This window comes from Myxocyprinus asiaticus, chromosome 16, assembly GCF_019703515.2.
Source record: "Myxocyprinus asiaticus isolate MX2 ecotype Aquarium Trade chromosome 16, UBuf_Myxa_2, whole genome shotgun sequence".
In the NCBI taxonomy this organism is placed as follows: domain Eukaryota; kingdom Metazoa; phylum Chordata; class Actinopteri; order Cypriniformes; family Catostomidae; genus Myxocyprinus; species Myxocyprinus asiaticus.
In genome coordinates, this window is record NC_059359.1 from 31,825,985 (window position 1) to 31,838,758 (window position 12,774).

Here is a 12,774-nt window from a genome sequence, read left to right on the forward strand (position 1 = left end):
ACTGTACGGGAGTGTTTTTTGTGAAGAAAAACGTCATATTTATCCAAGAGTTGGACTTGATTTTTGGAGGTCTGTCATAGACGCACTTTGAAATGATTTGTAAGATTTTAAATTCAGAATTCAGTGTTTAATCACGTTTTCTAATTTATGTAAGCATGCACATGTAAGGTGAGCGTTTATTTCACATCGTTTATTTGAAAAATTGGCTCTCTAATTTGAGCCACTCAATAAAGTCAACATGGATTCAGCCACAGTGAACAGTTTGGCGTTTATATTTTGAAATGTCCAATTTTTATTTTTTTTATTTTTTTTTTTTTTTTTTTTTTATGGGCTAATTATCAAAACAGGACCTGTTACGCTTTTTCATCATAAAGTGTGAACTATTAAAAAAAGTGTTCAAAATACCCAATGTTAATACAGCCATTTTTTGTTTTTGTTAAACCAACGAAATAAAGCAATAGTTTCCAGCGCTACATGAGCATTTATAGGCCCTATAGCCTATGCTATAACACATATTTTAATTTATTAATATCTACATTTCTAATATTTCTATTCTAATCTACATTTCTTATTTCTAATAGCAAGGGATATAGAGAATAAACCAAAATTTGTGCTTTTGAGATAATTTCACATCAGAAAAAAACTTCTGACATGTAAAACTCTTCAACATTTTGTGTGACGTTGTTCAAAACAGTGACTTTGTGGTCTTACTACTTTACAGAAGATCTTGCGGATTAAATGAATTACAGTCACTTTAAAATAATATTTTCCAAGAAAACTTAGCCCATAACCAAATAATACAAGCGGTTATTAATTTAGATCATTTAAATAGATAGCAAAACAAGTATTGGTGATTTTTATTGTATTTTTTAAAAAATTTTTTTTTTTTTTTTTTTTTTTTTTTTGTATATTAAGTGTCTATCAAAAATAAATGTGTTATTTTTTTTATAAAGATTATTATCATCAATGCAACATTTAAAAAAAATTACTTGTAAAGCTCCACGGGGGAAAAATATTACAATTTGACAAAAGCCGCACAACACAGACGAAAAGGAAAGCAAAAGGAAAAATTTTGACCAATCCAAGCAAGTATTTCTGAATGCAACAGACAAATGTACTTGTTTAAAAGTTACTTTAAACAATTTCGTTTCAACACATCGAATGCGTTAGAAGGAACGAGGGTAGACAATGGTGGATAATTTCTCATTAAAAAAAGAAATCAAAATCAAGGTTTCCATTTTTTTTTTTTTTTTTTTTTTTAACTATCCGGTATAATACAATAATTTTGCAAGTAGTCCAACCATTTGAGAGACAATAAAGTTCAAGTATGTGTAGAAAAGGTTTAAAATGCCGCTGGAGGCTGAAACCATGAGAGCACTGCGCCCCCATGCGGTGAGGTCATACGAACGAAACACTTGTGAAACGCTTGGAAAACAAATATTCACATTTCGGGTTTGTGCCCATAGAACAAACTCGCACAATTTGCACACACACCAAATAAATATAAAGATAAAAGATGCTGAAAACGAAAAATGCAAAACATTAGGCTAAATTGTTGTGAAAAGTGTCAAGGGAGTTTTACTGATATTTTATGAACAATAAAACAACACTAGTTATAATATTTACAATACGAACAATACAATTTATATATATATATATATATATATATATATATATATATATATATATATATATATATATATATATACATATATATATATTATTTTATTTTTCATTTTTGTTACAGCTCCATGGAAAGGTAGGCTACTATTATAATTCTTAACACTTAACACTGTAACAATGTTAGAAACTGCTACATTTTAAAGATATCTATTGTGTACAGGCCTTCATTTAAGACATACATTCAAAGAAATGTGTTAAAGTTAGTGAGCAGATACTTGGGCATTCACCAGTGCATAGTAAGCCCCTTGTTTAGCCATGAGTTGGGCATGTGTCCCCTGCTCGGTCACCCTGCCATTCTGAATGACCGCGATGACATCAGCATTCTGAATAGTGGACAAGCGGTGGGCAATGACGATACAAGTGCGGCCAAGACGAGCATCATCAAGGGCCTTCTGAACAATCTGTACAACAGGAAAGAAAGTGGGAAAGGCATAAGTCATGCATGTGTGTTTATTATTTCACACTAAATCACTGTGTACAGAAGCATACAGTAACATTTCCTTACTGTAGGGAGTAAATAATAAAAACCAAGAAGTGAATATTTACAGTGGCACTTTATTATGCTTTATAAATTGGTAAAAGCACTCTTAATTTGATTCTTACTTTTAGACTTCTTTTGCTTTCAAACCTTATCAAAATGTAAGTGGACAATAAAACATATGGAGTTTATAGAGCAGCACTTTAAAGGAATTCTTTAAAACCTACAGAATCACAAGCACCAAAGTTCATACTACCAAATGGGCCACCTGCTGGTTGAAGGCAGAAATGCATAATGTCTTAATATGGCATCAAAAGTGGGACAGCAGTTTTCCACAGTACCAGCTTTCCATAAAAAGTACAACAAATTTAACTTCAAATTAACCAATACAGTAAAAGTGAAGTATTAATGAACTTATTCACAAATACGCATGTTGAACTGTCTTTATCATATAATCTTTCCCATCCTTATGTTCTTTAAACCATGCATTTATATGCAATAGTAATAGTAAAATACCCTATAGGTGGTACATGATAAACTATGTACAAAAGAATCCCCTCACAAACCTTCTCACTCTCTGTGTCGAGTGCTGATGTGGCCTCGTCCAGCAGCAGGACTTTGGGCTTGCGGACCAGCGCTCGAGCAATGGCTATCCTCTGCTTCTGTCCCCCCGACATCTGAGTGCCTTTATCTCCTACTTGAGTGTTGTATTTCTGAAGTGAATATGACAATAACATATTCAGTACCTTTACATATATAACTGAATTTCAGCCAAGTGACTCCATGTGGCGCAAGTTGATAGGTTCTTTGAACTTGTTGTCTGATAGTTATTTGGCTTGGACACATGTGACATGTTAAGCAAAATGGCTTGCATGGTTTAAGCTGATTGGCCCTTTGACATGTAATCGGGTAGCCAATCAACTTGTATCTCTCTCTTTTGTCTAACAATAGCTCAGTTTTGGAGATATGCCAGTTTCACTGTAGGAAATTTCAGAAATGTTTTTCTCTGAAAATGCTCAGGTGGTTGCTGGGGATATTTTTTTTCTACCAGCTTGCACAATAAAGTCTGCTTCTGGCCAAGACACAAGCGCATCTTTAACAAGGTAAGCCTTGTAAGCCTAGAACACATCGCTATATTAGGTCATTACTTTAGATAAATCAACAAATAGCTAGGCAACTACTTAAATAAGCTCTGGGCTTTCCAGGTTCAGGTTTACAGGTTTATTATGAATCAGGTCACTATCCGCTTAAACCTTTCGGCAAAGCAGGCCAAGGGACACATAGAAATTTAGTTCATTACCGTTACACCATTTGGTCAGTGGCCAAGGCACACCTAGCAAGCATACATTCGTTCACATGGCTCTTCGGAGCAGCAGCAGTACACAAGTCTTGGTGGTAGATCTGCTTGGTTGAGGGTTTGTGCTTTGTTTTTATGTGTCATTTGTTCGTGCAGCTTCCCTGCTTTGTTGGGGGATTGTATGTACAGTATGTCTATTTTTGCAGCAGCATGTCCTACATGCTCGATGCAGCGTTTCTTGCGTTTTGTCTAATTTTGCAGCAGCAGCATGTCCACATGCTTAACTCAGTATGTCTGTGTTTGTTCTAGCAGTATTAAGTCTCTGTACTTGCTCTGCAGCAGCAGCAGCAGCAGCAGCAGCATCACAGATCTATTTCACCAAGACCAATATTCTATCAATATGTCATATCCACATTAACATGGTTAATTTTTTTGAGAGTTTACATATATACATGCAAAAGTTCAAATGTGTGAGCCCACTTTTAAAAATGCTTCTGTTTTGTGTTTCTAGTTTTTTTCCATTACAAATAAAATGATCAGCACGACAATGTTGAGTGTAAAACGTTGAATTGAAACATTTTGCTTTAATGAATGCACTTGAGCTTGCATGGACTCCTTGCATGGAAAAAACCTGATGATCCATGTTATCCAGCATGATCTGAGAATGTTCCAAAGAGCATCTTGTGTTCGTCAATGCAAGAAAGGAAATCTGACCTTTAATTTTTCTAAATCTTAAAACTTTGTTTATTTCCAGGTTTAAATAAGATTTTAAATCACAGATTTGCAATGTATACTCAGACTTTTGAACCCCACTGTACAGTACCCATACACACACACAAACATTAATGCACACATCATGCATACCTCTGGAAGGTTAAGGATGAAGTTATGTACGTTGGCCTTCTTTGCAGCCTCCTCAATCTCCTCCTGGGTGACGACACGGCTGTTGTCCCCATACTGAATGTTCTCTGCAATGGTGCAATCAAAAAGGATGGGCTCCTGGGACACTAGCCCAAGCTGGGTGCGCAACCATGCTAGGTTCAAGTTCCTTGTGTCTGTCCCATCTACAAACTGTGCAACAGAAAGGAATTTATGAGACAAATAGATACATTAAGCCAAAATAATAATTTACACTTCTATGTACACAAAACCACATGATAAACTCACCACATGGCCTGCGGCAGGGTCATAGAAACGCTCTAGAAGCTGAATGCTTGTGCTTTTCCCACAACCACTGCCGCCCACCAGAGCAAGCGTCTGTCCCTGCATTACTGATACATTCAGACCCTGCAGGACTTTCACATTCTGACGGGTTGGGTAAGAGAACTGCACCTCACGGAATTCTATATTGCCTGTAAAATGTGACTAAGGAAATGGAGAAAAATAAATAAAAATCAATATAATGAATAATGATTCAGCAATATTAATTTTTATTTTATTTCTTATTTGGACTATTTCCGACAGAGGTTGAACATATATACCATCTATTACAGTGGTTCTCAACTGGTTTTGCTTCATCACATGAAGTATTTTCGCCCTTTTAAAAATTAACCCTATTTATTTTGCTATTCTAACTATGCACAATTATGGTTAGTTGCATGCTATAATTTGAGACTCATTTTTGGGTCGCGACCCACCAGTTGAGGACCACCAGTCTAGTTTATCTTTATGCCACATAATCAAGAATTCACTCTTACAGGTTTGTCTCCTGACTCATCATAGATGTCAATGGCTGGTTTCTTGTCTAGCAGCATTAAGATCCTCCCAGCTGCTGCTTTAGCTTTGGCAAAGTCAGGGGCGAATGAAGAGGACTGACCAATGTTCATAGCAGCAAATACGATCACAAAAAACACCCTATGCAAAGGAAGAACCAACACACCATCCCAGTATTTAAAGAATACAATTGAAGAATAAATACAGCCTTTTATTAGAGACTTTTATACATACTGTACTTACAGGAAAACATTTTCATATTCGGTGTAACAGTGTGCAATTAGCCAGGCTCCGAAGCGGAAGATGGCAGCATTGACCAGGTAGGTAATCGCTTGGGCAAGGGCAAAGGTCAGTCCATAGATGGGTGCTTTGCACAGACTAGATCTGAAATATCACATAGTATTGTTAAAACTTTACTGAATCAGATCTGACTTTATTTGAGCACAAGTTTTAAGGTGTTTTGTCTTAAAAATGGGTTTTTACCGATATGGCTTACTGAGGCTGTCAATAAACTTGTTGTAGAAATTATCTTCAAGGGTTAATGCAACAACTGTCTTGAAGTTCTCGACAGTTTCTGTGGAAATCTGGAGGGAAGAGTTGTAAATTATACTGTTAACTACAAATCAATTTCACATAATTGTTTACAGCAGGGGTTTTCAAACTTTTTGATGCCAAGGACCCTCAAAAATGATGATCCCCCTTGAGAGGGTCCCCCTTTCTAAATAGAAAGGCAGCTATGTATTTCCATATATAAACACCCATTTATACTGTGTGAGAAAAATAGTAAGCATGATAAGACAACATAGTTTCCAAAATTAAATAATTGGCTTTTAAATTGTCATTGTACTAAAAGCAAAGAAAATTAATAAGATATTATCTGGAAAATATTACTACACTGTGTCTTTTTTCTACCAACTAGTAGAATAATGTTAGATGCATAAACCTGAAGAGAAACTTTTTCAATTCAAATAAAGTCTAAATAGCATTTTTTTTTTAATGATAAATTATGTCCTAAAGCAGCTTTGCAGAGATGCTCTGCAACACCCAGTGAGCAAACAAAGGCAGTGGTGAGGAAAAACTATGTAGAAAGACACAAAAATAAACTATTCTTGAATGCACAAGAGATTTAGAATGTTTTTTAACCTGAATGTTAAAGAGTATTTAAAAAGCTTTTTTTCCTTTCACAAAACTACATGTGGATTTGGTTTGTATTTTTACTGATTAATCTCATGATTTCTGACCAGTCTTTTAAACGCAGAATGAAACAATAATATTACATTCATAAATGTGTTATAAAATGTGTTAAATGCATTAATCATATTACATGAATATCTTCAGTTAACACATGAACTGTGGCAGCCCTAAAAATACATTCAGTAAAATCTTAGTTTTTTTTCACTCAAATTTCCTGCAAACCTCCTAGCAGCCTATTGAGGCCCACTTGTGGTCCCTGGACCCCAAATTTAAAAAACCCTGGTTTACAGGACAAAATGCATCATATTGCTATCAAACAAAATGGTTATGTCAAAAAAAGTAATGGACCGATGTACCTTGCCAGACATCTCCAGTGCACTCTGATCTTTGGAGGCATGTCCTGACATGGATCTCATTTTTATGAAGTTTGCCACCATGAGGAAGGGAACACAAGCAAGGATAAGCAAGGTGAGCTGCCAGCTATAAATAAAGGCTACAATGACAGCAATCCCAAGAGCACAGATAGTGTTTGTGGCCAGTCCTAATCTGGATCCTGCTGCCTAGAGACGAGAAAGAGAGAGAAGAAAGAAATTGTTACTACACAAAAGTTCTAAGTTATTGGGATATCACCATTGTATGGCATGAGTAAACAAGGCAAATGATACAGTATCTTTTCTAATGCTGAAATGTAGGAAAACGTATACTAGCTCACTCAAATATAAAAATTCTGTGATCATTCACTTATTCTCTATGACTTACAGCACCTGCATGACTTACTGTACTCCCTACCGTGGAACGCAAAAAAAGATGTTAAGCCTGGTGTACACATTTTTACAGTCCTTTACGATTGTTGCTTGTCAGACTGTGCAATATGAACGCATTGAGATCTTGGGTAAAAGCCATGGCACACTGTGCAACATTTTGTCATACTGTTCGAAAATATATGGATTTTTTCAAATAGGTCTTCAATAAGAAAGAGAGTAATCACAAATACAAGTGCTTACTAAAACAATTACAGATGTTGAGGACGAATGCGAGTGTGGGCAGGTACCACAAGTAAAGATTCATTGTGGAATTTAAAAATAAATGTGGACTGAATATTACAAATATTTCAATATTTTTATATTTTTAAATGAAATGGGAGTGGTGTGAATCTAAATTAGTAAATAAGTTAATAGACTTTTAAAGTGAAATTTAAAATGTTTAAAATAGTAATTTAAAATTTTTTATTTAAAATGTGATTATTTTTATTAGTATTTTATTTATTTACTTTTTTATTTTTTTATTATTTGAATTATGCTTTCATATCGCTGAATTGTTACACTTTTCTCCAGATGACAAAACTGTGACCAAAATCATACAGTGTTCACTATATTCTTTGGGCAGAATGTTAGCCTCAGTCGCCATTCATTTTGTATGAAAAAAAGTTTAAATGAAATTGAATGGAGACTGAGGATGTCATTCTGCTTCATCTTTTGGGTTCCAGTGAAGAAAGACAGTCATACAGGTTTGGACCACATCAGGGTGAGTAAATGCTGACAGAATTTTCATTTTTGAGTGAACTATCCTTTTAAGAATAGCGTTTGTCATCCAAATTTCAAATGCAAAGTACTAACTATACTTAAAATGTTTGATAAAGGAGACCTACGGATGAAAAATAAATAAAATTGAATGGCACCTGGCACAATATATACATGAATTCAAAGAAAGTTTCAGTTAACAATAGAAGTCGTGGTTGTATGGATTAGCTCTCTTATAAATGTTATAGGCCTGGCTGAATCTATTTCTCTGTTGCAGTTTTCGAGAGATGGATGTACTGAACTGGAGCCAAAAACACAGGCTGTATCCACAGTGAAAGCTTAATTACTGGTTCTGATGGCAAATCACTGTGTTCCGCTCACCCCTTTAACCAGAGACGCATCTGTGGCTAATTTAGTGGTCAGGATTCCCACTGCATTGTTGTTGTCATCAAACCAGGCAATCTCCTGTTAAGAGAAACAGACTTGAGGGTGAAGAGAACATTTCAATAGCCGTTATTTGTGCCAGATTAGCTCTCTACTGTATTAGTTTTATACAATATTGGAGTGAGAGATGCAGGACATGTGCCATACCTGTCTCATCATGGCATTGAAAGCCTGACTTCTCAACCTCATGGTTAGAATCTCCCCAGATTTACCAAACATGAAGCCCTGGAGGACAGAGCAATGGATGTGAAACTTATCTGTAAATAAGTTGATAAAACTTTGATTTGGATTACAACAGAAATTAGATTTGTACTAAGTAGTGCTTGCACATTTAAAAGTCGCCTTCACGATGAGTCTTGTGGGTGGTTGCCAGGGCTTTGCTTTGCAGTTGCAGTGTTTTGAGTGTGTTGCTATGTGTTTGCTATTGGGTTGCCAGGGTGTTCTGGATGGTGGTTTACTTGCCCAAGTCAAAAGCCCACCCTCAATTTTCTATGACATTCAGGTCCAATATGGCATCCTTCCTTCAGTGTTAATTTATAATATTTTTTCTGCCATTTTATTATCTGCCAGGTGAAAATAGCAAGTCTGGTTGCTTGGAAAAATAATAGCACACCTCTCCTCAACAAGCTGCATGACTTGAGGTATTGTTCATGTCTATAGCACAAACCGAGGGAGAGTTAAGTGTCACAGTTACATACTTCTGGTTAAGACAATGAATAGTATTACAAACACTAATAGTGATGTTTGCCCTTAGCACTAATAAAAGCACTAATAATAGATCATAGATACAGTACATTCTCACCTGGAAGAAATGGGTGACAAATGCCACTGCTCCAATTATCAGAAAGAAAAGTGAAAACATCACAGTCTTCTGTCGCTTTACTTCAGAATCAGCCTCTGCAAACACCTACACAAGATGAAGTTCTACTGAGCATCCAGTGTAAATCATCTGAAATGCTAAGCACTTGTGGTACATGCATAAATTCCACCGACATATAGGTGTCCTAAGAAAAGAGTTCTAATATCAATTATTTTGAAACTTAAAGGCATAGTTCACCCAAAAAAGGAAATTCTGTCATCAATTTCTTGCCCTCATGTTATTCCAAACCTGTATGACTTTCTTCCCTAGAACTTAAAGGAAGGAGCTTCAGTCGCCATTTACTTTCATTGCATGGAATAAAGATGCAAGGAAAGTGAATGGTCATTAGAAGAAAAGTTATACCCTGTATGCGTGTGGAACAATGAGGGTGAGTAAATGAAGTTTTTTTTATTTTTGAGTGACCTATCCCTTTAACAATAGTTTAAATGGTGAGATCAGCAGGAGGCAAAATATGCACAATGGGCATTTTTATTCATAGATATGCAAACAAAGACAAAGGACACTCACACCAATAATTTTGGCAAACAGGATGGCCTTACAGGGAAAAACAGCTCCACCCACAAGGCTGGCCAGTGTGCCCACCAGCAGGTAAGGCCATTCTGGCTTATTCAGAGCCAGAATTTTGGTGAAGGGGATTTCTGGAGCTTTTTCTTTCTTCTACAAGAGATTTTTCCAAGAACAAATGAGATTTGATTGCTTCCTTTAAATATCACCAATGTGATTCACTCTCAACAGAAGAGCAGTATCAAAACAGTGCAGAACTGTGTTTTTGGTTCATTTACCTTTTTGTCCTCTTTGGATTTCTTGCTCTTCCTCTTTGAGGACTTCTTTCTTGAAGACCTCCTCTCGTGGCCGCTGCTGCGTCTTGTTGAGCTTCTTCTGATGTTTCCATTTTCCATTTTCATTTCCATTGTTCCCTCAGCAGCCTCTGTGTCGGAAGATTCCTCATTTGTCTTACATTCAGAAACACTCTGAAGATCATCTTTATTGGCATCAAGGTCATCATTTGGTCTCCCAGAGGTCTGGATAATGTAAATAAATAGAATAATTTAGGCTACAACCACATACGAATTTGAAAAGTCAGTTGGGTTCCACTTAGGGATATATAAGTTTTGAATTAGGTAACAAGCACCGAAAGCGTGGAGCCTCTATTAAATCTGTTAGTTTTCTTCTTCTTCTACTTATTATTATTACTATTACTATAAATCCTCTGCTATTGTAGTCTATGGCAGAATGCCTAATGAACCGTATGGTAAAAAGTTTTTAAATTTGGCACAATGATAGAGGAAGGTCTGACCTTGCACCATAGCAAATTTGGGGTCTCTATCTCCTACCCTCTAGCAGCTCCAACAGTTCAAATTTGCACTTATGTTTATGCTAACAACTTTTTAACTGTAAGTCCTAGAGACAAAGACAAAATTTTCAGCCATTTTGAATTTTCAGAAAAACCTGCTTTTCTGCAAGTTCTCCCAGGCTGTTTGTCCGATTTGCACAGCATTTGCCATGTATCATCTATTGACACTCAAGACAAAAAGTTATTAAAAGCCTTTTGATAGACCAAACTGTTCTCATTTAACATTTCAACGAATTTGACAGCGAGCATGCCAAAGAGGTCGTGAAACTATATCTTGGCAATGCTTTGGCGTATTGAAATAAAACTTGGTATTAACATGGCCATCATGCCCTGTGGATACCTGAGCAGTTTTGGGTCAGCGCCACCTACTGGTCAAGAAATATGACAAATTGCTATTTTTGCTTAGGCCTTCTGAACAGTTTGGCCAAAAGTTATGAGACTGGTCTATTTAGATTCCATGGGGCATACAGAGTAAAAGATACACATTAGGTCAGATATATTGGCCATTTTGAATTCTGACATAAAATGCTGTATTTTACACTGGCGTATCCTTACGAAACTTGGTATGTGTCATCGGCACTATGACCTGAAGATACCTGAGAAGTTTGGGGCAAGTGCCACCTAGTGGTCAAAAATATAACAAAAATGTTTAAAAATGCTTATAACTTTTGATTAATTTGGCCTATATTGTTGAGAGGGGTCTTTGTAAAATTCTTGGGTCATGCTGAGTACGTTGATACAAATTTTGCCATGGTCGGCCATACTTCCTGTCAGCAATTTTTATTTAACTGACAACCTATTTTTTAAAACTTCTTGTATAGCATTCATCGGATCTTACCCAAATTTGGGTCAGATCATCTTCAGACCATGCTGGCAAAAACTTATTAAAAGCTTTATGAAAAGTCAAACCATTCTAGTATAACACTTCAACAAATTTGATGGCGAGCATGCTAGAGATCGAAAAGCTATGACAACGCTCTGGGATATTGAAATGAAACTTGGTATATGGCGTAGCCATCATGCCTTGAGAGTACCTGAACAGTTTTGACACGGTGCCTCTACTGGTCAAGAAATATGAAAAATAGCTATTTTTGCAATAACGTTTGAATAGTTTGGCCTAAAATCATGAGACTAATTGCTTTAGAATCCCTGTGGCACACAGAGTTGAATGACATCCAATTTTCCTGTGGAGGTCATTTTGGCTGTCAGCCTTTGTGGGCATCACCCATTTGTTGTAAAATTCTGTGTTACACATCATTGAATTTGATGGAAAGTAGCCAAAAAGGATGATTCTAAGCAAACCTTTAATGTGTTGACAGGAAACTTTGTGCGTATCAATGCAACACTTTCCTGACAAAACCATATTAATTAGTTTACAGCGCCACCTACTGATCAAAAGTTCTAAGCAATTTTATAATTTCACAAGTACTTCTATATGATTTCTAAACAGTTTTTCCTAAATTAATCTTAAAGGATATTATGTGCAAATAAATGTATTTGCAAAGGATCTTAAGTGCTTGGCCCCGTAATTGCTGCTTGAAGCTATATTATTATTTAGTTTTTATTTACAATTTGTCCTTTAAATTTAGTTTTGTTATTGTTAATATGAACTCTGCAACTTTTTGTTTAGTTTTATCTGTTTTTTTATTATTTTTTTAATTTTTTTATTTTAGTTCAGTTTAATTTAAAGGTGAGTTGTAAAGGTTTAAAATTTTATATAATACTGTTTATCGAAAATTTAAACTAAAATTAATTTGTGGTCATTTTTTATAGATATGGTCCAACACTGGTCCAATTGCTTTGCCTTGTCTATCGTTTTGCATATATAGAGACAAGTGTACCTGTTGCATTACGAGAGAATAGTACACTCCTTTCTTGGCCATGAGTTCTCTGTGAGTGCCCTGTTCCACCACTTTGCCATCACTGAATCCAGCAATTATATCTGCTGAACGTATAGTTGACAGGCGATGTGCAATAACAATGGTCGTGCGCCCAGCTCTTGCCTAAGAAAAAAAACAACACACAGGATTATTACCTGCACTTGCTGACTGCTGTGAATTTTTGCACTTTATCACAACAGAAACTGTAATAAAACATCTACATTGAAATATTCACACCCATAATTATAACACAAGTGAAATTTATGCAGTGCTTATAAAAAAATCCTCCATGTATGTCACAGAGTGAGTTGTTTTGCATTACCTTGTCTAA

The 12,774-nt window shown here is 35.8% G+C and overlaps 2 protein-coding genes across 11 annotated transcripts in view; one reads left to right on the top strand and one right to left on the bottom strand.

The window, feature by feature from the left end:
• sp8b (sp8 transcription factor b) overlaps positions 1 to 247 on the top strand; it is a 3,135-nt gene extending 2,888 nt beyond the window's left edge. For both annotated transcript variants that reach the window (XM_051721064.1, XM_051721065.1), the window contains exon 2: positions 1 to 247. This exon is cut by the window's left edge and continues 2,355 nt beyond it. The gene's annotated coding sequence lies outside the window, so the exon portion shown is untranslated.
• A 1,518-nt stretch (positions 248 to 1,765) lies between these two features.
• abcb5 (ATP-binding cassette, sub-family B (MDR/TAP), member 5) overlaps positions 1,766 to 12,774 on the bottom strand; it is a 236,690-nt gene continuing 225,681 nt past the window's right edge. Inside the window, exons 16-29 of one of the 9 annotated variants that reach the window (XM_051720454.1) lie at positions 12,405 to 12,566; positions 9,992 to 10,231; positions 9,717 to 9,866; positions 9,132 to 9,236; positions 8,477 to 8,554; positions 8,267 to 8,350; positions 6,722 to 6,925; positions 5,655 to 5,755; positions 5,415 to 5,555; positions 5,156 to 5,312; positions 4,626 to 4,823; positions 4,323 to 4,529; positions 2,728 to 2,874; positions 1,766 to 2,084 (exon numbers count right to left, since the gene is read on the bottom strand). In XM_051720454.1, the coding sequence (XP_051576414.1) occupies positions 1,884 to 2,084; positions 2,728 to 2,874; positions 4,323 to 4,529; positions 4,626 to 4,823; positions 5,156 to 5,312; positions 5,415 to 5,555; positions 5,655 to 5,755; positions 6,722 to 6,925; positions 8,267 to 8,350; positions 8,477 to 8,554; positions 9,132 to 9,236; positions 9,717 to 9,866; positions 9,992 to 10,231; positions 12,405 to 12,566 (2,175 nt within the window). In that variant the 3' untranslated portion in view covers positions 1,766 to 1,883. The remainder of the gene's footprint in view (positions 2,085 to 2,727; positions 2,875 to 4,322; positions 4,530 to 4,625; positions 4,824 to 5,155; positions 5,313 to 5,414; positions 5,556 to 5,654; positions 5,756 to 6,721; positions 6,926 to 8,266; positions 8,351 to 8,476; positions 8,555 to 9,131; positions 9,237 to 9,716; positions 9,867 to 9,991; positions 10,232 to 12,404; positions 12,567 to 12,774) is intronic. The other 8 variants (XM_051720449.1, XM_051720455.1, XM_051720453.1 and 5 more) reach the window with 8 other exon arrangements.